The following is a 26267-nucleotide window of genomic DNA, read 5'->3' on the forward strand; positions in this document are numbered from 1 at the left end:
AATTGTCCTGAAGTATGACAGAGAAGTCATACACGGGACCCAAGTTCCTGTCTGAGGTCTCATGACACAGGGGGGCAGGGCTGATTGCATCTCCTTCCCCAGCCTGCCCACCATCAAAGGCAAACGTTGGAATGAGAAGCTGTCCTTGGTGCTGGAGTGCTGAAGCCCACTCCAGGCCTCTGTGGCCATCTGTATCCCATTCCACAGCTACATCAATTCATAAGATGTCTCAGTTACCCTAGAGCATTACGGAAGCATAAACCTAAAACATGGCTTAGGGAGCATTTAGTCCATTTTCCCTCTATTTTCTAGGTAAAGAAACTGAGTCTCCAAGAGGCTAAGTGGTTTTCCCAGCACCGCAGGGCTAGTGAGAGAGCCTGGGCCTTTTATATCTTGCTTCAGAGCTCATTTTCCTTACATTGCTTATGGAGAATGATGCATACTCTTCCACTAAAAAACTCTCTTCTCTGATGATGTCATTTCTGCTGCATGGCATCATGCCAAGAGCGACACCTGGGTTCCAGGATCAATTCTGCCACTGATTTGCTCCGTGACTGTGGATGAGTCGATTCTCAACTCTGGGCTTCATTTATCCGTTCCGTAAAGTGAGAAGGAAGGATCAATTCAGGCAGAGTGAGCATTATGTCACATGTCCCTCCATGCCCCTCTCCAGAGCCCAGGTAGACATCAATAACTGATCATGACGTTTTTTTCTGCTGAGCCTAGACTCAGTCTATATTCTTCTCATCTCAGTGTTCCAGGCGGTTACTACCAGTTAAATGGAATTGGTTCATAAATGGAAATCTGCTTCCTGGGCTGAAGTCCTGTCCAATCTTTGCATTCCGGAATTCTCTGACAATAACTTTCTCTGGCTCTCCTTTTAGTCGTCTTTCTTCTTGGAATCTCTCCTGCCCTTCTCCAGTTCAGCTCACTGAGCTCAAGGTCATTCCTTCACAAATGGCTTTGCACTGGTGCCATTCATCCTGCTAAACGTGACCCTTTTAGAGAAAGGCACAGAAATTATTCAGGCTGCAAATCCCTTTCCCCACTGACAACAGGGCACTGGAAGGTTGCTCGGGTCATTAATTGTGACCCACAGGTTGAAGTTTTAGGCAAATCTAGGCTCAGGGAGGAGGGAGAAAATAGAAATCCAAACAGCCTATGCCAAAGGGGAAAGTCCAGCCAATTTAATTTCCTGCAGCTGGTCTCATTCCTCAGCTGCCACTTGCTGCCAAAAACGTGGCTTTAAAAATTCTAATAGGTGTGAGCAGAGACAATCTGTACGGATCAGCAGAATCTCCTCCCAGCAGGAAGATGCATTCATGACTAATGAAAAAATCAGCAGACATTGACTTCTTTTGTAGAGAAACCAAATGTATTGATGCAAGCAATGAAGAGAGAGAGAATGTTAATAATGTGTAATGTTAATGTTTGGGGAGGGGGATGGGATTGGCTGTGAATATGTGGAGCCTGGAAATCTATGTGGTGTAAAAGTTGCCAGAATCCACTTGCAGCTGCCTCTTTCTAGATTCTGAAGCATGACAGCTTCCCTGAAGCCGTGCTGAGATCCCTGGGGTACTATCAGTAAACAAGATGGGGGACCTGGGGGCCGGGGGAACACAGACCTTCAATCCTCCGCCAAGGCAGAGCCAACATGAACAAAAATCTCAGAGCTGCGTTTTTAAAGCCTCAGTCATTAGTCTTAGGTTTTGTGACCCAGTGCAATTCCTTAGCTGTCTTGAGCCTCCGTTCCCTTATCTGCAAAATAGGGTTATTAATATTAATATAGATCCCATTGGGTTGATAATGATAACCATTTACTGAATATTTACTATGCACCAGGATGAGGCTCAGAGGGGTGACATAATTTAGAACATTTAGCACGTAGTAATAGCTTGATATTTATCATTATTGCATTGTGTTATAACCATCATCACCATCATGATCATCATCATCAATTTGGCTTCTACCATCACCTCCACCTCCCTCATTGTACTGGTTTTTTTTTTCAATCTACCTTCATCAGGGTCTCCTGGTGGTGCATAGTTACGTGGGTTATGTTTAGTCTTCATAGACTTTGGAGGGAAAGTGAGATGGCTTTGAGTCCTGACTCCGTTATTTACCCTCTGGATGCTCACCAACACGTTACTTCACCTCTCTGTGCCTCAATCTTCTCTTCTGTAAAATGGGGATAGTAGTGTACCTGCCTTGAGGGTTATGGGGAAGATCAGTGAGGTAATGCATGTGAAGTACGTCCTATGTACCTGACAAATATGAACTAAAGAGACTGCCCCTGAGGATGGGTCCTTGGGTGGTGACTATTAGGTTGAGTCTGATGCAGAAGGTCCCACAGAGGGCCAGAAGCCATTCCATCAACAGCGTGACCTGGACCAGGCCACTTTCCTCCCTTAGACATCAATTCTGCTTTGACAGCAGGGAGCGGCTCTCCCCACCTCTCAGGATCAGCAAGAAGTTAAATGGAACTGGCAATACAGTTATTATATTGTACTATTATAAAGTATTATAATCTAGTTTTGCAGAACTATTGCTTATGAAATGTTTGTCCACTTCTTCCCACTGCTCACTTCATTCCCACCCTCAAAGCTGCTTTGTCTGAGAACCACTTTCCCTTTAGAGAGGATTTATGATCATCGCTCTAATGCGGTCCAGAGAGGGGTCCTGGAAGCTCACTTTCCCCAACACATCGCATATGTACTTGTGACAAAATCAGCTACCTAGTGAGTTAAAACCCTGTAATTGCAATCACAAAAGTAAAATTACTCAAACACACTGGCAAGCCATAATAGAAAGGTTTTAAGAAGTCAGATCTGCTACATGGATAAATTTGATGATGATGATGATGATGATGATGACGGTGGTGGTGGTGGTGGCGGCTTTGGTCCAGCCTCTGGTCAGTGTCAGCCAATTTATTGATGTGGGGAAAAGGAGTGGGTGCAGACAGAGGAGGGTAGAGGCCCATTTGGAGGCTGTTCCTGCACTAGGAAAGGGAATACTGGGGTATGGTGGCTGAGTGGCAAGAGCTCCTTCTTGAATCTTGAAAACTCCTTTTGCTCCTGCCAGGATGCCATGTTGGTGGCCCTTAAGAGCCTCATGCCAGCCTGTCTCTTCAATATCATTGGGTTTGGATCCACATTTAAGAGCCTTTTTCCTTCCAGCCAGACCTACAGTGAGGTAAGGAGGGGGCAAGGTTGGGACCAGGAGGGTGGTGCATGGTGGGGAGAAGAGGAAAGGAAGGAAAGGGGGAAAAAAGTAGGTAAAACCCTAGAGCTGGCCTCAGAAGCTGCCTACCCACGGACAACCCAGATCACACCCGGGGGCAGAGAACTAAAGAGAAGCTATCTCTGTTTGGACATTTTTCTGACATCTCAGCTTTCTGACATCCCCCGCTCTTTAGAATCAAACTATTTTGAGCAAAGTATGTGTGTGTGCAGAGATGAGGTACAGAAAGTGGGTAGAGAGGACATAGCCCAGGCCTGCCACTCACTGAAGCCTCTGTTTCACAAGGAGGATGGACTCATGCAAGGTTGAACTGAGGAAGTGGATGATAAGAAGCAGGGGAGTGAATAGGTGGGTGAGTGGGCATGGCAGTGGGCTAAGAATGGAACTCACAAGGCTCAAGATACAGTGTGAAACAAGAAGGCTGTGGCCCCAGCAGCATGTTCAAAATTGGAGCATCCTACCCAGATCTAAGAAGAGGAAGAGAGGGAGGGAGGAAGGAAGGAAAGGAGGGAGGAAGGAAAGACAAATGGGACACTTTTCAGCTAAAAATAATGTTATGGGTTTTAAAAATACAAGAATAATATATGTTGCAGGCGCCTGTAGCCTCAGCTACTCAGGAGGCTGAGGTGGGAGGGTGGCTTGAGCCTAGGAGTTTTGAGTCCAGCCTGGGCAGCGCAGTGAGACCTCACTTTTACGGACAACAATGACAAAGGAATAATAGGTATTGATCGTCTCACAATTTTTAAATGTAGATATGAAAAACAACATTTTAAAAAAATCTCCTGTGATTATGTCAGTCAGGAAAAAAGGAAGAAAAGACACTGCTAAGAGCTTAGTATAAATCCTTCCAGCCCTTGTTCTATGCATTTGCACACACTTTTAATAAAGGTAGGATTAGGCCTTCCATACTGTTGTGTAACCTACTTTTCTAACGCAGCAGTCTATCATGCATGTATTTCCATGCCAGTAAGTATTAATCTGTAACGTAATTGTAACGGCTTCCTAATATTTCACTACACAGATAGATGGGGATTTATATAACAAAACTCCTGCAGTCAGGCATTAAAGTTCTTCCCATTTCATTTAGCCATCTCTGTATCACAGATTTTGCATGCATCCTTAATTATTCCCTTAGGATTAATTCCTAGCCTCGCTGGCTCAAAAGTTATACATACATCTTAAGACTTTTGATACATGCTGTTGCTGTTTTTTTTTTTTTTTCTGAGACGGAATCTCTCTCACTCTGTTGCCCAGGCTGGATGGAATACAGTGGTGCAATCTTGATCTCAACTCACTGCAAGCTTTGCCTCCTAGGTTCAAGCGATTCTCCTGCCTCAGCCTCCCAGGTAGCTAAGATTACAGGCATGCCCACCACACCTAGCTAATATTTGTATTTTTAGTAGAGACAGGGTTTCACCATTTTGGCCAGGCTGGTCTTGAACTCCTGACCTCAAGTTATCCACCCACCTTGGCCTCCCAAACAAGCTGTTACTTCTAAGTCCCGTCCAAGAGTGGACGTTGAAATAGCATCCCACTGAACCAGGAGGAGGAAGTGAATGTGTCCAGTGGGAATCTACTCTTGCTGCAAATGACATCCATCCTTGGCCAGTTGGGACCCACATAGTCCAGGAGCGAGGAAATCTGAAGCCTGGATTAGAGAAATGATTTTCTCAAAATGTCATAGAGGGCTGGGGCCAGAGTCAGTCTCCGGACTCAGATCTTAAGATTCCTAGTCCAGTGTTCTTTCCACCACACCACCGACCTCCCTCATCAGAAAAACAAACCTCATGTGTGCTAAAGAATCAGAGGTTTCATGTGCTACCTCTTCCCGGAGTGCTTCTATTTTTAAAGGGGAACCCAGAAAAGACAACAGGTTGGTGTTTCAGGCACAGGTAGTGGGTGATGTTGAGCAGGATGGCACCAAATGAGTGGCTACCCATTCTTCCTGTAAGTGGGCGGGAATGAAATTGGGAGCATGGGTCAACTCTGGTGAGGTTTAAAGAAGATCTAGGGAAACAAAGGCCTCTTCCCAGGGTGGTCTAGAGTCGCTGTGCATACGGTGACCCTGGGGACTGTCTGCTTCTCTGCAGGAGAGCTTGGCCATGGCCTGTGATAACATCCAGAGAATGAAGGCCGACATGGGTGGCACCAACATCCTTTCCCCTCTCAAGTGGGTCATTAGGCAGCCAGTGCACCAAGGCCACCCTCGGCTCCTCTTCCTGATCACAGACGGCGCTGTCAACAACACGGGGAAGGTGCTGGAGCTGGTGCGAAATCACGCCTTCTCCACCAGGTCGGCCTAGGCTGCGGGTCTAGGCTCCGTGACTCCAGACTGCCAGGGCTGGGGCACCAGAGCCCAAGGGAAATGTGGAAAATGCCAGAGGGAGAGGACGGGCCCCACAATTCCCATAGGGCTTTGCTTCCAAGATAGTGTGGGCTGATTTCAAGTTCACCTTTTTCCCTCTCAAGTTCAGAAAGGGTGAGCTACCCATGCCTCTGCACATGACTCCTAAGAGCAGCCCAGGGAGAGGTCCCACAGCCAAGGGAGAGGCTGCTCCCACTCTGTGCTGGGTGGGACTTGATGGGCTGTCTGTGGGTGAATCGATGGGTGTGAATGTGGGTGCCCCCTCATGGCCCCTCTTCCTTCTCCCTCTCCCTCTACCTGAAGATAGGGCCAGCTCCAAGATCCTGCTGGGTCATGCTGTGTCCCTTTCCCCAACAGGAGACAAAGATGCAGAGAAGATGAGACGTAATAGCCTCTCTTCTCACCTTCTCTCAGGTGCTATAGCTTTGGAATCGGACCCAACGTCTGCCACAGACTGGTGAAAGGGCTGGCATCTGTGTCCAAGGGCAGTGCTGAGTTCCTGACGGAGGGAGAGCGGCTGCAACCCAAGGTAGGCAACAGAACCCCCGCCGTCCCTTCTGATGCTGGAACCTCAGAGGCCCATACCAGTCATGTGGCAACTCAGTGATGAAACTGGGATGTCACCCCAAATCTGAGCTCTCCACTGGGCCACATTGCTCCCCCATGAGAACCAAAGAGATTTGCAAGCCACAGACCAGGCAACTCTTGAAACAATGCCAGGATGTAGATCCCCTGGTCTCCAGCCACTGGACACACACTCCATCCACTGCTGGACAGGACGAGGCTCTTGAAAAAGCTGCCACCTATATGGATTGGAGTTGTGTTCGAGGTCCATATCTGGCCACATTCCTGAAGATGACAAATGGTGGCTCAGAAGAATCTAAAGAAGCCAGAAATAAAGGAGGCTGTAGTCTTCCTTCCATGTCCTGCACATTTGACACGAATAATCTAACCCTTAGAAAATCTCCTTGTCAGTCTAGTAAACAGAGACAGGGCTGGGGTAAAGAGTGAAGGGGTTTATTGGGGATGATGTCTATGAAAGGTGGAAGAGGAGGAAGCAGGAAGAAAGCTCTTCAAGCCAAGAGGACGATCCAACAGCTGTGAAAGCAAAATGGGAGCAGAATTGGACAAGAGGGCCTCAGACTGTGATGCCCTGGCAAGGTCTCAGCCATCCAGCGGGGAGCTCTGGAGCAAAGGTTGCCCATCAGAGTCTGCAACATGCTGAAATGACTGGGCTCTAGTGTCCCTGCTATGATGAATCATTGGCTGGGGACTTCCAGGGAGAGATATGGTCTTGGCTCAAAAGCTGGGGTGCTGCATCTGGAATATGTCACTTAACTGCATTTCTTGCAAGAAGAAGGCATGATCTTTCTTCAAGGGAGATTTGAAAGCTCACCTCTATAATTGCCACAACCCTAAAGTCATTTTCTCCAGGTTTGCAGTACGGGACATCCAAGGAAATCAGTCTAGATGATGACCATAGCTGTCATTTACTGAACACCTACCACATGGCAGATACTTCAAATTCAGTACGGCAAATAATCCTTCAACTACATCCTCCCACTTTAACAGAAGGGGATGAAGGCCCAGAGAGGCAAATGAACTTGCTCAAGATCATTATTCAGTCCATGCTCTGACACAAACCTGTGTGCCCTTGGGCTAGTCACTGCCCTACTTTGAGCCTCAGATTTTCTCATTTATAAAATGCTAAACTGACCAGGCGCGCAATGGCTGACGCTTGTAATCCCAGTACTTTGAGAGGTCTAGGCAGTTGGATAACTTGAGGCCAGGAATTTGAGACCAGCCTGGCCAATTCTGTGAAACCCCATCTCTACTAAAAATACAAAAATGAGCCAGGCGTGGTCGCAGGTGCCTGTAGTCCTTACTACTGAGGAGGCTGAGGCAGGAGAATCACTTGAACCTGAGAGGTGGAGGTTGCAGTGAGCTATCATGCCACTGCACTCCAGCCTAGGCAACAGAGCCAGATTCTGTCTCAAAATAAAATTAAAATAAAATAAAAATGCTAAGCTTAGAAAAGATGACAGCAAAGATCCTCTCCAACTCTGACATTCTAGGAGTCTAAGAAGCTCAGAGGTGTGCTCACTGCTGGGCAAGGGACAGCCAAGCCCTGCTGTCCCTTCTTCCCTGCTCCCACTCCCCACTAAGCTCATACTTACATGGACTTCTGTACACATCTCTTCTCACACATCTCCCAACCTGTGTTCTGACCCTGCCCTTACAGATGGTCAAGTCCTTGAAGAAGGCCATGGCCCCCGTCCTGACTGATGTGACTGTGGAGTGGGTCTTCCCCAAGACCACTGAGGTCCTGGTCTCACCCATCAGCGCCAGCTCCCTCTTCCCTGGAGAACGGCTGGTGGGGTATGGCATTGTATGTGATGCTTCCTTACACATCTCCAATCCCAGATCTGTAAGTATCCTAGAAACTCCAGGGGTCCATGGGGGTCCAGAATCCATGCCTACAAATCATCCTTAGCTGGAAAGACTATTTGTGGCAGCTAGAAACTCATTGGAACTGGGTTTACAGTTGTAGGTTTACAGTTCACCCAGTTGAGGGTTACAGTTGCCAGACCACAGGCATTCACTCGCAGTGACATGGCTAAGGTAGATGCCACCATCTCAAAAATGTGGTTCTTAAGAGCCCCTGCAGTAGAACCACTTGGAGAACTTGTTTAAAATGCAGAGCTGTGGGAGGCCGAGACAGGAAGATCACTTGAGGTCAGGAACTTGAGACCAGCCTGGTCAACAGGGTGAAACTCCGTTCTCTACTAAAAATACAACAAAATTAGCCAGGCATGATGGCAGGCACCTAGAATCCCAGCTACTCAGGAGTCTGAGGCATGAGAATCACTTGAACCTGGGAGGCAGAGTTTGCAGTGAGCCAAGATCGTGCCATTGCACTCCAGCCCGGGCAACATAGTGAGACTCCGTCTTTAAAAAAAAAATAAAATGCATATCCCTAGCTTCCACCCTGGTCTATTGAATAAGAATTCCCTAGGATAAAACCCAGGAAACTTCATTTTACATCATCTCCCCTAAGTGATATGATGCACACTTCAGTTCAACAACAAATGCACTTTGATTTCCTTCTCCACACACTCTAGTCAGCTTGTATCTCCTTAGATGAGTTTGTCTTTTATTTCTTTACATGGATGATTCGCTTGTCTGTGGTGGCAGAAGTGGGATAAAAGCCAAGAACTTCCTAAAGGGAGGTGAAATTCATGCTAAAATGTGAGAGATTGCCAAAGAAGCTGTTTCCTCACCTAACTTTCCTCTTTCATGAGTCTGTCCACTTTGAAGTATTTCTCATCTTGTTTTTTTAAAAAAGAAGTCACAAACTCAATGCCTAGAGACATTGGGAGGTGTGGAATGAATGAAATGGACTTGGTATAAAAATAAAAGGGGCCAGTGCTGTGATGGATAGCAGTTACCGCTGAGCTCACAGCTGGAGAGGCATCAGGAGCGGTGAGGAATATGGCAAACTGTCTAAACTGGGCAGCCCCTACACAGCCCTAGCAAAGTGTCATCATGCAGAAATGTGAGCCCTATGTTAAATGTGTGTCTAATTTTTCAGGAGAAATTGGAACTTTATGTGAAAGCTCCAGATTTTTGAATGTTATAAAATGTTTTAAGAACTGTGATCAAGGTGATGGTTAATGTGTTATGGAGAATGGAGTGTTCAGCAGCAGGGAGAAAATGCTAAACAAAATGCTGGCCAAGTCCTTGCACAGTCCAGGCCTTCCTGGGAGGTCTAGAGGCACCAGTTCATCAACAGACCCTCCCACTAGAAGGGACTGGATGCAGTCATCAAATCCATCCTCCTTTCCTTACTCGATACTGGCAAAGTTTGCCCTGCTACTGGTAGGGATATTGAATAACGAGGACCTTCACGTATTTTTGGCATAAATATAACTCGCCACAGCCCTTTTGGAAAGCACTCTAGAAATAACTAATAAAATTAGAGATAGGCCGGGCAAAGCCTGTAATCCCAGCACTTTGGGAGGCTGAGGCAGGGATCGCCTGAGGTCAGGAGTTCGAGACCAACCTGGCCAACATGGTGAAACTCTGTCTCTACTAAAAAAAAAAAAAAAAATTAGCTGAGTGTGGCATCAGGCACCTGTAATCCCAGCTACTCTGGAGGCTGAGGCATGAGAATCGCTTGAACCTGGGAGGCGGAGGTTACAGTGAGCCAAGATCACACCACTGCACTCCAGCCTGGGGGATAGGGCAAGACTCTGCCTCCAAGAAAAAAAGAAAAATTAGAGATACACGAACTTTTCAACCCAGAAATCCCACTCCTAGGAGTCTATCCCATAAAAATAAAAGCGATGTAATGGATTTATATCCCAGGATTTACTGTAGCATTTTTTTATGGTAACAAAAATAAATGGCGGCAAAATGAATGCTTAACAATAAGGGGTGGTAAAATATTGTGTAGTCAGATGTTAAAAAGAATTGTTGGGGCCGGGCATAGCGGCTCACACCAGTAATCCCAGCACTCTGGGAGATCGAAGTGGGAGGATGGCTTGAGGCCAGGAGTTCAAGACCAGCCTGGGCAACCTACTGAGACCACTTCTCTACAAAACATAAAAATGTAAAAAATTAGGAGACGTGATGGCACATGCTTGTAGTCCCAACTGTTCTCGAAGCTGAGGCGGGAGGATTGCCCGAGACCAGGAGGTGGAGGCTGCGGTGAGCTATGGCTGTGCCTCCGCACTCCAGCCTAGGTGCAGTGTAGAGACCCTATCTTTAAACAAACAAACAAACAAAAGAATAGTTGAAATGCAGAATTTCCAGAATGCTTTCAGTGCAAAATTCAAGATACTGCTAAATGTAAGTAGTATGGCAGAGTTTTTATAAAACAAAACATGACCCCCAAAAGCTGATGTGTTATTTATACATGGGGGCGGTCAGTGACCCTTGAACAATTCGGAAGTTAGGGATACCAACCCCCCCATGAGGTCAAAAATTCACGTACGACTTTTGACTCATTAAAAACTTAACTACTAATAGACTACTGTTGACTGGATGCTTTATTGATAACATAAACAGTCAATTAACACATATTTTGTGGGTTATATGTATTGTATGCTGTATTCTTACAATAAAGTATGCTAGAGAAAATAAAATGTTTTTGAGAAAATCGTAAGGAAGAGAAAATACATTTACTATTCATTAAGTGGAAGTGCATCGTCAAGGTCTTCATTGCCACTGTCTTCACATTGAGTAGCGGAGGAGGAGGGGCTGGTCTTGCTGTCTCAGAGGTGACAGAGGCAAGAAGTGGAGGAGGTGGAAGGGGAGCAAGAGAAGCTGACACTCAGTGTAACTTTTATTGAAAAAATTCACCTATAAATGGACCCACGCAGTTAAAACTTAGGTTGATCAAGAGTCAACTGTATGTTTATATCAGGGACAACAGAATGAGAGGAACAGATGGTTTATTTTGTGAATTTTTGTTACCTACTTGGAAACAGGAGTGACATTTAGAATTACATTTAAACATTTTTTAATGAAGTCAATAATTAAAAACACAATGTAAATGTTATGAAAAGATAATTCCATTCACCATCTCTTGAACAGAAGTGTATCTCAATACCCTAAACAAACAAAAAGCTTTCCTATTGAGCTGGTTCTTGAGAGATGAAGACCCCACCACCTGTGCTCACGCCCCTTGCTCCCTGTGGAAGCCCTTCCTGACATCTAGCCTCACTCCTAGCCCTCTTTTCTCTTCCTCCCTCCAGGACAAGAGGCAGCGGTACAGCATGCTACACTCTCAGGAATTTGGCAGCTCCGTCTTCTACCACTCTCAGGATGAGGGACCCGGACCGGAAGGTGGAGACTGTGCCAAGAACTTGGGGGCACCCTTCATCCTGGGGCAGGCCAAGGATGCACGGCTGGTCAGCAGAGACTCCACGGCCCAGCACGGTTGGTCTACTGCTCTAATAATTGCTACCTTACACTGAGCACTTACTATGTGCTAAGCGCTTGGTAAAAACCACCTCATTGAATAGGTAGCAGCTGCAGAGGTGGACACTGTTACACTCATTTGACAGATGAGGAAATTGAGACTTGGAAAATTTAAACAACTTAGCTAAGCTCATAGAGCTCAAAACAGCTAGAGTACAGACAAAGAGTCTAGATCTCTCTGACCCGAAGCCTCATTACGGTGTTAGTTTCCATTCAAAGGGTACTTACCCAATTCCCTACTAAGGTTAGGGGCTGAGGGCAACATGGTAAGCAAAGATGACTGGGCAAGCCCCTGCCCTTCCAGAGCTTTCCATGTAGTGAGAGACACGTCTGGCACTAACTCTGATAGAAAGCAGAATGGCAGAGTGCCAGGGACCCCTAGAAAATTTAACAAACTATGGGAATCCCAGGAAAAATGAGCACATCTGCTACAGGATATCAACAAAGACTTCACAAGGGGACTGCTTCCTAGAGGCAGGAAGGGAGAGGAAGTTCCAGGCAGCAGAAACTGCCTGAGCAGCAGTGTGGAGAGTGTGACACTTAGAACGCACACGCACAATTGGCTTCTGATCTAGTGCGTTTGGCCCACTTTGTACCTTTTATTTTATTTTATTTCATTATTTTTGAGACAGAGTCTCGGCCTGTCACCCAGGCTGGAGTGCAGTGGCATGATCTTGGTTCACTGCAACCTCTGCCTTTTGGGTTCAAGCAATTCTCATGCCTCAGCCTCCCTAACAGCTGGGATTACAGGTGCACACCACCATGCCTGGCTAATTTTTGTATTTTTTGTAGAGACAGGGTTTCACTGTGTTGCCCAGGCTGGTCTGGAACTCCTGGCCTCAAATGATCCACCCACCTCGGCTTCCCACAGAGCTGGGATTACAGAGATGTGAGCCATCACACCCAGCCACTTTGTACCTTTTAAAAGAAGCAGCAGTTAGAGTAGCTGGGAAGCTAGGCTAGGGCCAGATCTGGCAAGGCTTTGGATGCCAGGGGAGGCACCTGCACATGTTTCAGTAGGCAAGCGATGGAGAACATGAGATGCTTCCAAACAGGAAAGGGGGATGCAAGCCCCTCTCTTTCTCTGCTGTCCCACTCTGATAGTTTCCCATCACTATCCCTGTCCAGATCTGAACCTCTCCCAGCGACGGAGGGCATACAGCACCAACCAGATCACCAATCCCAAGCCCCACCCAAGGGCCACCACGGCGAGCGACCCCATGCCAGCTGCCAGGAGATACCCACTGCGGAAAGCCAGGCTGCAGGACCTCACCAACCAGATCAGCCTAGATGTCCAGCGGTGGCAGATTGATTTGCAGGTACCCAAGCAGGACAGTTTAGGGAGGAGCTGGGGAAGGTGACAGACAGGGAGAGCTGTGTCCCCTGCTTCAACCACAGGACAGAACCATCCACAACTTACACTGCCAAGCGAGTCACTCCCTTTCTCCTTTCTTAGCCCTTCATCTGCCTTACCTCTGAGTACATCTTCCAAATCAGGACACCCACCGGTCAATAAGCTCACTCATTCCCTGTACACACACTGCCCAGTTAGCAAGGAACATTTCCATGTGCTCTTTCATTTGACTTTATAGCACCCCTGGGGAAAGAGAGAGTTTAGGGGCCCACCTTGGCTCAGTACAGATGTGGAAATTGAGGGCCAGAGAGGTAGGTCACTTATCCAGGGTCACACAGCCAGTCAGAGGATTGCAACCTGCCTAACCTTTGAAAGACCCCCTGCCTTCAAAGCCTTTTATTCCCCCCCTATTAAACTGCACCTCCTACAAATCCCAGGGGCAGAGAGGTTTTTTTGGTTGTTTGTTTGTTGAGACAGAGCCTTGCTCTGTTGCCCAGGCTGGAGTGCAGTGGTGCCATCTCTGCTCACTGCAACCTCCACCTCCCAGGTTCAAGCAATTCTCATGCCTCAGTCTTCCAAGTAGCTGGGATTATGGGCATGCACCACCACATCTGACTAATTTTTGTTTTGTTTTGTTTTGTTTTGTTTTGTTTTGTTTTGTTTTGTTTTGTTTTTGAGATGAAGTTTCACTCTTGTTGCCCAGGCTGGAGTGCAACAGCACAATCTCAGCACACTGCAACCTCCGCCTCCTGGGTTCAAGCGATTGTCCTGCCTCAGTCTCCTGAGTAGCTGAGATTACAGGCACATGCCACCATGCCCAGTTAATTTTTCTATTTTTAGTAGAGACAAGGTTTCACCACGTTGGCCAGGCTGGTCTCTAACTCCTGGCCTGAGGTGATCCATCTGCCTCAGCCTCCCAAAGTGCTGGGATTACAGGTGTGAGCCACCATGCCTGGCCTAATTTTTGTATTTTTAGTAAAGACAGGGTTTTTCCATATTGCCCAGGCTGATCTTGAACTCCCAGGTTCAAGTGATCTGCCTGCCTCGGCCTCCCAAAGTGCTGGGATTACAGAGGTGAGCCACCATGCCTGGCAGCAGAGAGAATTTGAGAGTTAGAAAGCCACAGCAGGAGTGGTCACCCACTGTACTGCCAGGCCAGGGTTTCTCAGCCTCAGCACCATGGACATGATAATTTTATATTATAGGGGCAATTCTGTGCACTGTGGAACATTTGGCAGCATCCCTGGCCTCTTCCCACTAGAGGTCAGGAACACCACCATCCCCAATCATGATAACCAAAAATGTTTGCAGACATTGCCAAATGGCCACTGGGGAGCACAATCGCCTGGATGAGCACCATTGTCCGAAACCAAATTGTGGTTTAATCCACTTTATGAAGAATGGGCTTGGCGGGGGACGGTGCCTCATGCCTGTAATCTCAGCACTTTAGGAGGCCAAGGCAGGCAAATTGCTTGAGCCCAGGAGTTCCAGACCAGTCTGGGCAACATGGCAAAATCCTGTCTCTACAAAAAATACAAAAATTAGCCGGGCATGGTGACACATGCCTGTAATCCCTGCTACTCTGGAGGCTGAGGCAGGAAGATCACTTGAGCCCAGGAGATAGAGGTTGCAGTGAGCTGAGATGTCGCCACTGCACTCCAGCCTGGGCGACAGAAAGAGACCCTGTCCCAAACAAAACAAACAAAAGAATGGGCTTTATGGAGATATGTCATTGTAAGGCTGTGGTTCCATAAAAGCAGCTTTTCACTCTCCCTGAATGCCCCCTCCCACTTCTAACCACCACCCCCATCCTTCCCTGCCTCCACTTACACATAAGCCCATTCTCTACGAGTAGGGACACTGCCTTCTTATCCCTGGGAGCCCTTCTCTGTCCTTAGTGAGGGACCACTTGATGCAATCGGAAGGCAACTGGCTCTGCCGTCTGGCTGCCTCTGTTCCTCAAACTTGTCATTCAACTCTCCGAGCCCCAGTCGCCTCATCTACCAAATAGGGAGAATAGTTCAGGCACATGATTGAGCTGCCGTCCATCAAAAGATATGTATTGAGAGCCAACTCTAAGTGGAGGACTCTTCCAGGCATTGGCTGATAAAAGATGCAGTGCCTGGCCCAGCACGTGGCACACAGCAGCCATCCTTTGCTGGCAGCGCTACTTGGTGAGAGCTCTGGACAGGCTGATTCCCCTTTACTTCTTTCCTGCATGCTCCTTAGCTATTGAGACCCATCTCTGCTTATCTCTCACCCCGCTCCTGCCTGACTTCTTCCCCAACCTGATTCTCTCTTATGCATGCACAGACAACACGATATATGCACACACACACACACACACACACACACACACACACTCACTCACTCCATGCACCCTCTAGCTGGGTGAAAGCCTGGATCTTAGACTCATCTGTTGCTATGGAAACCTTACCAGCTTCAGTTGCTCTCTGTGACCCGGTGTGGTGTTGATGGTGAAGCAAGGCTAGGGGAATCCTGGTGTTTGATTGGGCAAGGAGTGGAAGGTAGGGATCCCCTGGGGCTTAGCAGCCCTGGCTGGGGTCATCCTGGGAGTGACCAGTCCCCTCCTTCTCCCACATCCTTGTACCATTCCTAGGACCTCTGGCTCAGAAAGACAGAAAGGCAGCCCCCATTTAACGGGGAGGCACAGTCCCCCTCCTAATAAATACTTGATAGGGATGGAAAAGCCCCCATGGTTAACTATTCATTGGCCAAAAAAATTCTGTTACACCTGAAAGTGACTTTACATCCTCAGCCCCTCCCCCTACCAGGGGATGTATATGGTCCCAGAGACTTGAAATTCATTTTTAATTAATTTAATATTGTTCAATTACAAAAGTGGTATATACTCAGTGTTTGCAATAAAAACCCTCAAACAATTCAGTCAGGTGTAAAGTACAAATAAAAGCCTCCCTTCCCTATTCCCAGACCCACCTGGTTTTGAGTATTTCCTTCTAGAAATATTAATATGACACATAGAAACACATACATACACAGTACATATGTGTATTTTTGATAATCACATGTACAAACTGCTCTCCAACTTACTTTTCTAAGGTCTTTTGAATTCTTTTTAAAAATAAATAACTGCACTGTATTTATTTAAAAAGTGAATTTAATTACCCTCTTTGGTGAACAGTTCTGAGATTTGACAAACGTATATGGTCATGTAATCATCGCCACAATGAAGACACAGAACAATCACAATTTGCTTTCTTAAAATAAGTTTTATCTTGGACATCTTTTCACTTTGGCATGAAGACAGCTACTTCTTTATTTTCAATGCTGTGTGACCTTCCATTGCATGGGATATACCAGAACTTATTTGCCAACTTCGACTGGTGCCACCCCCAACTGATTTTGATAGTTTCCAGATTTTTACTTTTACAAACAATACTGCCACAAATATACAGTACTTGCATATCAGTTGTTGCGCTCTTGTGTGTTTTCACAAGATCGAATTCCTGAAAGTGGAATTGCTAGATCAAAAGGGCTTGTGCATTTCGATTGAGAGCACATTGCTAAATTGTTCTCCTACAACTGTGTATCCACTTATGTTAGCACTGACAGTCCACGAGAGACTCTGTCTTTCCATTGACCACAGGTGTGCCATCAAACATTTAAATATTTACCAATCTGCAAGACAGAAAAAAGTCATAAACTTGTTTTAATTTACATTGCTCAAAGTTTTCATGAGGCTGAGCATTTTTTTCATGGGTTTATTGGATACTTTGCTATAAACTGCCTGCAAATACCCTTAACACATTATTCTATTAAGTTTGTCTTTTCTGCCAGGCATGGTGGCTCATGCCCGTAATCCCAGCATTTTGGGAGTCCGAGGCGGGCAGATCATGAGGTCAACAGATTGAGGTCATCCTGGTCAACATGGTGAAACCCCATCTCTACTAAAAATATAAAAATTAGCTGGGCACGGTGGTGTGTGTCTGCAGTTTAGGAGCTACTCAGGAGGCTGAGGCAGGAGAATCGCTTGAACCTGGGAAGCGGAGGTTGCAGTGAGCCGAGATTGTGCCACTGCACTCCAGCCTGGCGACAGAGCGAGACTCCAGCTCAAAAAAAAAAAAAGTTTGTCTTTTTTATAAAAGCTGTGATTTATAAAAGCTCTTTGAAAATGATCTTTGTTATGTCTATGACAAATGTATTTCTCCATTTATCTCTTGCCTTTTCATGTCTGTTTGTACCAGCACAAGAATAGATAGATTAAATCAACAAAACAGAACAGAAAATCCATAAATAAAACCAACTGTGCATGAAACCTTTGCTGGGATAGAGGTAGGAAATTGACTAAACTGCAGGGATTCAAATGGAAAAACCACATTCAATAAATGGTGACATTGGTACCATTTGGAAAATCAAGAAAAAGCTGATTCCTTTCTCCTTAGTCCAAAACAAATTTCATGTAAATCAAAGATTTAAACACACAAACAAACAAAATGAAATCCCAAAAATTCTAGAATATTTTCTGAGTGAGAAAGACCTTTTAAGTATGGCATATGGGAAGACATAAGGAAAAAAGGTTGATAATTTTAACTATACACAAAAAAAGTTTAAACTTTATGGCAAGAAAAAAAAAGTGGGTTTAGAATTATCCACGGTGTGTGATTTTCCATGGCTTTCCATGGTTTGGAGTTTATCCACGGCTTAAGATTATTACTGTTGATGTTTCTCATGGGTAATGGACACTAGGTCATGTGTCCCTGAGTACTGGAGGGGCAGTGTCCAGGAGGAGCTGCCATGTCCAGGAGGAGCTGCCGTGCCCCAGGAAAGAGCTGGTGGGGGGTTGGGGGCAGAAGGAAGGAGTGTCCAGCCACCAGGAGCTCTGCCTCCTCCTCCTCCTTCTCCTTCTCCTTCTCCTCCTCCTCCTCCTCTTTCTCCTCTTCCATCCCTAGCCTTTACTAAACACTGGTCAGGACCTGAACCAGGGCCCCAAACTCCGTGGCCCAGGGGCCCGAAGACCCTCTCTGCTGCCCCAAGGCTGCCAGCCCTTCCTGCCTTGGGGCCAGGAGACCCAGGCCTGGAGCCCTGTGAGGGAGCGGGATCCTGGGTCCAGCCTGAAGTCTGCCTCTAACAGCCGAAGCCCCGGAGATCTGGGTAAGTGATCACAGAGTTCAGGACCTGACTGGGGACAGGGAAGAATCCTTGGCTATGGTTCAACTTCAGATGGCAGGCCCAGAGGGCAGATGCCTGGGTCTGTCCCCTTGGGTTCTGCTGCGGCTCACCCCTTTCTGAGGACCTTACCAATCCCACGCTTCCCCAATCACCCTGGTTCTTGGGTGGCCTGTGAAGCTGCAGCTCCGTTCTCTGTGTCCCTGTCCCACCCCATCCTGTCTGACCCCCTCAGCCATTGGCCTCCTGGGAGGTGGATCTGTCCTCCTTGGGGACAAGCCCATGCCACCCGCCCCCACCTGTCCTCGGAAAGGAGTTGGAGTTGTCTGTTCCCTGGGGAGATGGAGGGGGTTGTACTTGCTTAGGGGTATCTGCTCCCTGGGAAGGGATGATGTTCCCTGGGAGTTGGCCGTCTGTCCCCCAGGTCAGCGCTTGGCCCTCTTGTCCCTCTGCCCGCAGAGCCGTCCCATCACCCCTCTGTCTTCGAGAGAGAGACGTCCTCGGACTGGGAGCCCCCAGCCGAGTCCCAGGAGCGAGCCAGTCCCAGCAGGCCCGCCACCCCGGGCCCGGTACTGGGCAAGGCTCTGGTCAAAGGCCTGCGCGACAGCCAACGCCTGCAGTGGGAGGTGAGCTTCGAGTTGGGGCCCCCCGGCCTGGAGCGGAGCGGCGCGCGCGATGCCGACCTATGGGGCGAGACCTTCCACCACTTGGCGGCCCGCGCCATCATTCGCGACTTCGAACAGCTGGCGGAGCGCGAAGGCGAGATAGAGCTTGGTGAGCGCCGCGGGCCGCCTCCAGAAGACCCGCCCCCCCACAGCCGCGCCCCCTTCCCCACCCACCCCTCGTGATCCTTCCAGCCCTTCGTAGTCCGCCCAACTCCTTCCTGGGTCCTGCCCCACTCTCTCCTCACAGCCCCGCCCAATGCCCCGCCCACTCTCCCTATGACCCTCCCACCTTCCCCGCCCCGGGCCCCACTCTCGCCCCATCCCCTCATCGCAGCCGTGCCCAGTGCCCTGCCCATCCCCTGTGGCCCGCCCACCCCTTACCCCCGGCCATGGCCCGTCCCCACCTCCATGGTCGTCCCACCTCCTTCCCTGTCCCGGCCCCCACCCTGTGCCCGCCCACTTCCCCCAGGATCCGCCCCTCCTCACGGCCCCGCCCACTGTCCCGCCCAGTCTCCTATCCGGCCTCCAGGCTCCGCCCCCTCCCCGGGCTCCTTCTCTACCCCCGCCCCAGGATCAGTCCTTATTCTCTGACTCTAGCCCCCTTCAACTCCCCACAGCCCCACTGTTCCCCCACTCCACCTCACACCGCAGCCTGCAGGTGCCTTCCCTCACTCACAATCGCCCTTCCCCTCACACCCGCCTACCCACCCACACACTCACAGCCCAGGGCTCCATTCCATTCCCTCCAAGATCCACCCGCTTCTCCCTGCCTCCGAGTAAGTGGCCCTCTCCTCATCCCTGGGCTCTTCCGCCCCCATGCAGTGATCCCTCCTCTTCTCTCCCGCCTCATTCCTCTCTCCTATGGGCCCCGCATTTCCTAGTGCTTCTCTCCTGCAGCAGCCCCTGTAGGGCTCCAGACACAGAACAATGGCCACAGTCCACACCTTTCCCCAACACCCCCAATCCAGGGGCTCCACGCACTCACTCGTCATGCCTTTATTTACTGTGGATCTGCTGGGGGCCAGGTTCCCACTGGGCCCGGTAAACGCAGCTGAACAGCCCAGTGAAAAAGCAATCTCCATCTCTTTCTTACCCATGAGTGCTTGACAAACTAGCAGAGAGGCCAGCATTAATCAAATCATTACACAAATAATTAATAGAGTGCATTTGTCCTAAGTGCTATTAAGAAAAAAGACACGGATCCAAGAGATTATATAACAGGGATGTGGGGGAGCTAATTTAGTCCAGGAATTGGGCGGACTTTACTGAGAAAGCGACTGGTGGGATCTTGATGGAACACACTTGGAGAATAGAAATATAAATAGAGAACGGTTATATCATTTCTTTGTTGTGGGTTTCTGCTTTATTTCTATAATAATATTATTTTGTTTATATTTTACTTGCATTTTTGTATTGTATGTGTTACTTTCTTCCACCTTACAGTTTACAAAGCACTTGTCTACCCTTCATCTCCTTGGCTCCTCACTCAGGCTTCTGGAGGCAGCAAGCTACTGAGACTGCTCACCTGTTCAAAGGGAAGGGATTGGGCTTTGGGGTCAGACCACCCTGAGTCCAGATCTCAGATCCATTCCTAACTTGCTATATGAACCTAAGCTCACCAGTCTCCTCTGATTTGCAATGTCCTCAGCAGTTAAATGGGTCAGATCAGTAGTCTCCACTCCCCAGCCAGCGGACCTATGAAGTTTTACGGCAACGTTCCCATTAGACATCTGCAAAATTAAAGTACAAAATACAGACAACATACCGGGTTGAGTGTTTGTAAAAATAAAACTATGGTTATTTAAAGGAAGTAACTGTCTTTTATTCTGAGACAATGTCTTACATTTTTACATTAAAATATCCTTTATTTTGTGAAATGATGACATAAAATGAAGGTGTTTATTTAAAAAAAAAAAAAAAAAGTCTCTAGTTAGCAAGTTGGCAAACCCTTGATTGTAAAGGCTTATTTAACCCCAAAGATGGGGACCACTGGTTGAGCCCCCCTTTTAGCTTCCAATGCTTCCGTGTCAGGGAAGACTTTCTGAGTCCAAACGGTGACCTCAGTTTCTCCCTCCTCAGGGTCCAACCGCCGCTACCAGGTGAACGCTGTGCACACCAGCAAAGCCTGCAACATCATCAGCAAATACACAGCCTTCGTGCCTGTGGATGTGAGCAAGAGCAGGTACCTGTCCACCGTGGTGGAGTACCCCAGCTCTGGTAAGGCAGGTGAGCAGCGGGGCACTCCTGGGAGCCAAGCAGCCCCTCTGGACTGGGGGAGAGGCCTGAGATACAAAGGACCACACACCAAAGGGAGGGGTGTGAGACAGAGCCTAGAAGCAGAAAGACCCCCAGTGGATGATTTGGCTGCCGGGGAGTGGGAGCCCCGGGGCCTCATCCCACTGCTCTGCAGAAGCTGTGAAATCACCCCACTCCCTTTTCTCCACCATATGAAAATGATTTTTATTGCATTTCTTCAATTGGGACAATATGTGCTCATTATAGAAAATTCCAAACTATCGAAAGATATACAATTTAAAAAATAACTAAGACAGACAGTCATCCAGGAGTGTATATTAGTTACTTGCTTGGTGTGACCATCCTTCCAGACTTCTCTCTATGGATATCAACATGTAGAGAAATCAAAAGACAGATCACTTTACATGAATTGGATTATTCTAATGTGTGCTATATTTTACAAAATATGAGTGCAGAAAGTGTCACTCCATAAACTGAATCTATATTATTTTAATAGCTGTAGCATATTCCCCTACAGGGCGCTGCCATCCTCAGAATAGCCAACTAATGTTCCAAAGCACTTTGTATATATTTTCAATTCTTTAATCCTCAAAACAGCTCTACAAACTAGACACTTATCATCCCCATTTTAGAGATGGAAAACAGAGGCAGAAGGGGCTAAGTCACTTTCCTAAGGTCTCACAGGCGCTATGGGCTGGAGCCAGGCTTTACATTCAATGCCCTGGCTCTGGATTATGCATTCTCTCCCACTCCTTTCTATTGCCTCTGAAAATTTATTGCAACCTTTTAAAATCTATTTAGACCTTTAGTTTATTCTCCATTTGGTTATTGTAAATGATACTGTAAAGAACATGTGCATCTGTCTGGTTATCTCCTCAGGGTTAATTAATCTTAGAAGTAGGACTGCAATGGCAAGAGGATGCCCATTTAAAATTTCCATGTATGTTACCAAACTGCCCCCTCACCACCCCAAAGGTTATTCCAATGTCCGTCCTCTCCAACACTGAATATTGTTTATCTTTCTAAATGCTGCCAGTCTGATAGGTGAGAAGAGAAGCTCTCTTTTGTCATTTTTTTATTGAGATAATTTTTATGTTTATGAACTATTTGTGCTTTTTTTGTTTTAAATTACATTTCCCCGTCCTTTGTGGTCACACATCCCCTGCACTCTTTTCTTTTTTTTTAAGCAGACCTCCAGAAAGCATTGTGTTTGGAAATAAAATATGTCCTCCCTAATTACACCTGTTCCCCTTTCCTTATCTGCGGTACCAAAATGATCAACTATCCATCCCACCCTCCTCAACTGCTGTCATTTCAAGCAATGGAGTGGCCATTTAATCAGGCTGTTGCCTTATTCATGTTGCAGGGATGACCATTCCTCCCACCCATCTCTGACCAGCCTGTTAGCATCTGTAGCCACAGCGTGGGAAGTTAAGGACCTGGCCCATATCTTAACCAAAGTCCCAGAGCCCCCTAAGAGCTGGATCAGCACTTCCCCAACTGTGTTCCAAGAAACTAGAACTCTAGTTTCATGTCCTATGAATAGCCATCCAGAATAAAAATAGAGAATACCAGATTAGGAAATGCAGTTAAGAACCACTGGATTAGATAAAGCTCAAAAGCTTTCTTTACTGCAGAACTTCTCAGAGCCTTTAGTATGTTAATATACATCAAGAGGCTCAGAGAATGGGCTACAGTATGCAGCTTCTTCAAAACTTATTTCCCAAAATAACTCTAATTTTTAAGGGAAAACTTACAGACTAGCATTCTTTGAAAGTGGGGAGGTTCCTTAAAACATACTTTAGGATGCTGTAACTTCTTCTTTTTTTGAGAGTTTTGCTCTGTTGCCCAGCTTAGAGTGCAGTGGCACAATCACAGCTCACCACAATCTTGAACTCTTGGGCTCAAGTGATCCTCCCACCTCAGCCTCCCAAGTAGCTGGGACTACAGGCACGCGCTACCACACTCAGCTAATTTTTAAATTTTTTTTGTAGAGATAGGGTCTCAATATGTTACCCAGTCTGATCTTGAACTCCTGGGCTCAAGTGATCCTCCCATCTCAGCCTCCTGAAGTGCTGACATTACAAACATGAGCCACCCTGCCCAGCCCAAGGTGCTGTCACGTCATTCCTTTTCCCTCCACCCCTCTTGGTGATGCCCTGGGATTTCAGGGGCCTGCCCTGTGGGAGGGGTAAGATCTTTGTGCATCTGTCCGGTTATCTCCTCAGGGTTAACTAATTCTTAAAAGTAGGATTGCAGGCCGGGCGCGGTGGCTCACGCCTATAATCCCAGCACTTTGGGAGGCCGAGGCGGGTGGATCACGAGGTCAAGAGATCGAGACCATCCTGGTCGACATGGTGAAACCCCGTCTCTACTAAAAATACAAAAAATTAGCTGGGCCTGTAATCCCAGCTACTCAGGAGGCTGAGGCAGGAGAATTGCTTGAACCCAGGAGGCGGAGGTTGCAGTGAGCCGAGATCACGCCATTGCACTCCAGCCTGGGTAACAAGAGCGAAACTCCGTCTCAAAAAAAAAAAGTAGGATTGCAATGACTTGGGACATGGGTCTCTGAGACAGTAAACAAAGAGAAGAACAGAGTGTTCCTGAGAAAACTGGGCTTTTAACTTCCTGGAAAACATTGTGGCTTCTTGAACATTCTCTCGTAATATCAACCCAGCAAGCTAGATATCATTATTCCCGTTTTCCAGATAAGCAGACTGTGGCTCAGTGGGGTCTGCACCCATCCAGCTGGAAAGAGATGGGGCTGGGCCTCACACTGGGTCTTTCTGACTCTAAAGTTCATGGTCTTACCTTGCACAATGCCTTCCTGACTTTGGATAATTGAAAGATGGAAGACAGAATCATTCCTGCCAGCCTTGGGGGAGAGGCCAAGGACTGGCACATTTGTACCCAACCACCCGCTTCCCCTTGTCTTCCGTGAAGGAGGTCCGTGGATGGTGAGCTCTCGGACCCTGATCCAGCAGTGGAGGGGCACCTCTTCTGGCTTCAGACGGTCGCAGACCATGCTTGGAAAAGACTCAGCCGCAGGAGATGGCAAATTTCAGACCCTAAGTTAGAGCCACCTCGGGCACTTTCGGAAGCCTGGGCCCCTGAGGTTACCGCATCCTCATGTCCAAGGCCCCAGGGCCTCTCTCTGAGTCTGCACTTCGGGCTTAGGCAGGCCCTAGGCTAAGCCAGGCCTCCCAGGCTCTCTGAGGCCTAAGAGGCACAGAGGGGCTCAGTATGACCCCAGCACACCACCACTGACACAGCTCTCTCTTTGCCAGGGAGCGGCACCACCTCCCCTCCCCTTCCAAGGCTGCTGACCCTGCCTCCAGCCTCTGAGTCCTCCGAGGCACCAACTGCCAGGAAACTTAATAAACAAGGGAAAAAGCGAAGAACGAAGCGGCAGTCCCATCTGTTTGGGTCCCACCATCTGTTTGTTTCAGGATTCCCAGCAGCCTCCTTTGAGCCGTCACCTGGTTTCATTGTGCCTGCAGCTTGCTCCTTGAAGAGCCAGGATTTGACCTTTCTTGACCTTGCACTAGTTCCCAGGATGGCTTTAACCCTCTGTGTCCTGCATGGATGTGTGTCTTTCTGTCTCTCTAAAGTCAGCCTAACTGCTGCATTCGTCCTAACCCCCTTCTAGGTACCCTGACATGCACAGTGAGGATCTCCTGCCTTTTGCTGTGCAGGGGGAAGACATCAGAGGTCCCACCTGGCCATAAGCCCAGCCACCCAGACCATAAGAAGCTTTTATTCCAGGTCCTAGAAAGTGCTCACGGACATTGATGAGTTTTAAAACAAAAACAAAAACAGAACATGGTGTGAGGAACTCTTCAGAATCAAAGCGTTCTGCCAACTTCTTGGTCTCTTTGGCCTCCAAATCCCAGGAGAACCAGCTCCACCCCAGAGCCAAGCTGAGCTTCCAGTCTTCAGGAAATTGCTGATCTATACCTTCCTTTCTCCAAAGCTTAGCTTTCAGTGGCCCAGGGCTTCCATCAAAATCATAAATCCTTTATTTTCTTCCTTCCTTCCTTTCCTTCTTTCCTTCCCTTCCTTCCCTCCCTCCCTCCCTCCCTTCCTTCCCTTCCTTCCTCCCCTCCCTCCCTCCCTCCCTACCTCCCTCCCTTCCTTCCTTCCCTTCCTTCCTTCCCTTCCTTTTCCTTCCTTCCTTCACTCCCTCCCCTTCCTTCCTTCCCTCCCTTCCCTCCCTCCTCCCTTTCTTCCTTCCTTCCCTTTCTTCCTTCCTTCCCTCCCTTCCCTCCCTCCTCCCTTTCTTCCTTCCTTCCCTCCCTTCCCTCCCTCCCTCCCTTCCTTCCTTCCTTTCCTCCCTTCCCTCCCTCCCTTCCTTCCTTCCCTCCCTTCCCTCCCTCCCTCCCTTCTTTCCTTCCTTCCCTTCCTTCCTTTCCTCCCTTTCCTCCCTCCCTCCCTCCCTTCCTTTCCTCCCTTCCCTCCCTCCCTTCCTTCCTTCCCTCCCTTCCCTCCCTCCCTTCCTTCCTTCCCTTCCTTCCTTTCCTCCCTTCCCTCCCTCCCTCCCTTCCTTCCTTTCTCCCTTCCCTCCCTCCCTTCCTTTCCTTCCTTCCTACCCTTCCTTCCCTCCCTTCCCTCCCTCCCTCCCTTCTTTCCTTCCTTCCTTTCTTCCTTCTTCCTTTAGATGGGGTCTTACTCTGTCACCCAGGCTGGTGTGCAGTGGCACAATCTTGGCTCACTGCAACCTCTATCTCCCGCATTCAAGTCATTCTCCTGCCTTAGCCTCTCAAATAGCTGGGACTACAGGCATCCGCCACCACGCCCAGCTAATTTTGTATTTTTGGTAGAGATAGGGTTTCACCATATTAGCCAGGCTGATCGTGAACTCCTGACCTCAAGTCTTTCACCACCTCGACCTCCCCAAGTGCTGGGATCACAGGCGTGAGTCACCGCACTGGCCACAAATCACTTCCTTGAAATTGTTCTCTGATTCATGCCCACGTTCCTGACTTTTTTTTTTTGAAACAAGGTCCATAGTCCAGGGCTCTACTGAGCACTTAGCAATGGACTCACCACTATCTGTGTATTATCTCATTTAATCTTCACAACACTCTGAGATAGATGACATTATCCCCAATTTGCAATCAAAATTTATAAAGTAATTTTGCCAAATCCCCACAGCTGATCAGTGGTGTTGGTGGTGGCAGGGGTCAGGATTTGAACACAGGCCTGTCTGATCTTATGGTGGAGCAATGGTTATATCTGTGAAAGATGAAGGCTC

At 47.9% G+C, this 26267-nt stretch overlaps 1 protein-coding gene across 5 annotated transcripts in view; it reads left to right on the top strand.

Moving 5' to 3' along the window:
- VWA5B1 (von Willebrand factor A domain containing 5B1) overlaps positions 1-26267 on the top strand; it is a 71010-nt gene that overhangs the window by 38073 nt on the left and 6670 nt on the right. For 4 of the 5 annotated variants that reach the window (XM_021668367.2, XM_021668369.2, XM_021668368.2 and 1 more), the window contains 9 exons: positions 3082-3192; positions 5331-5533; positions 6020-6134; positions 7848-8033; positions 11365-11548; positions 12719-12909; positions 17876-18077; positions 18552-18866; positions 20837-20983. In XM_021668367.2, coding sequence (XP_021524042.2) covers positions 3082-3192; positions 5331-5533; positions 6020-6134; positions 7848-8033; positions 11365-11548; positions 12719-12909; positions 17876-18077; positions 18552-18866; positions 20837-20983 — 1654 coding nt within the window. Of the gene's footprint in view, positions 1-3081; positions 3193-5330; positions 5534-6019; positions 6135-7847; positions 8034-11364; positions 11549-12718; positions 12910-17875; positions 18078-18551; positions 18867-20836; positions 20984-23956; positions 24086-26267 lie in introns of all 5 variants that reach the window. The other variant, XM_021668373.2, reaches the window with a different exon arrangement.

This window comes from Aotus nancymaae, unplaced genomic scaffold (assembly GCF_030222135.1).
Source record: "Aotus nancymaae isolate 86718 unplaced genomic scaffold, 86718_ANA_hifiasm-v0.15.2.pri h1tg000053l, whole genome shotgun sequence".
NCBI lineage: Eukaryota > Metazoa > Chordata > Mammalia > Primates > Aotidae > Aotus > Aotus nancymaae.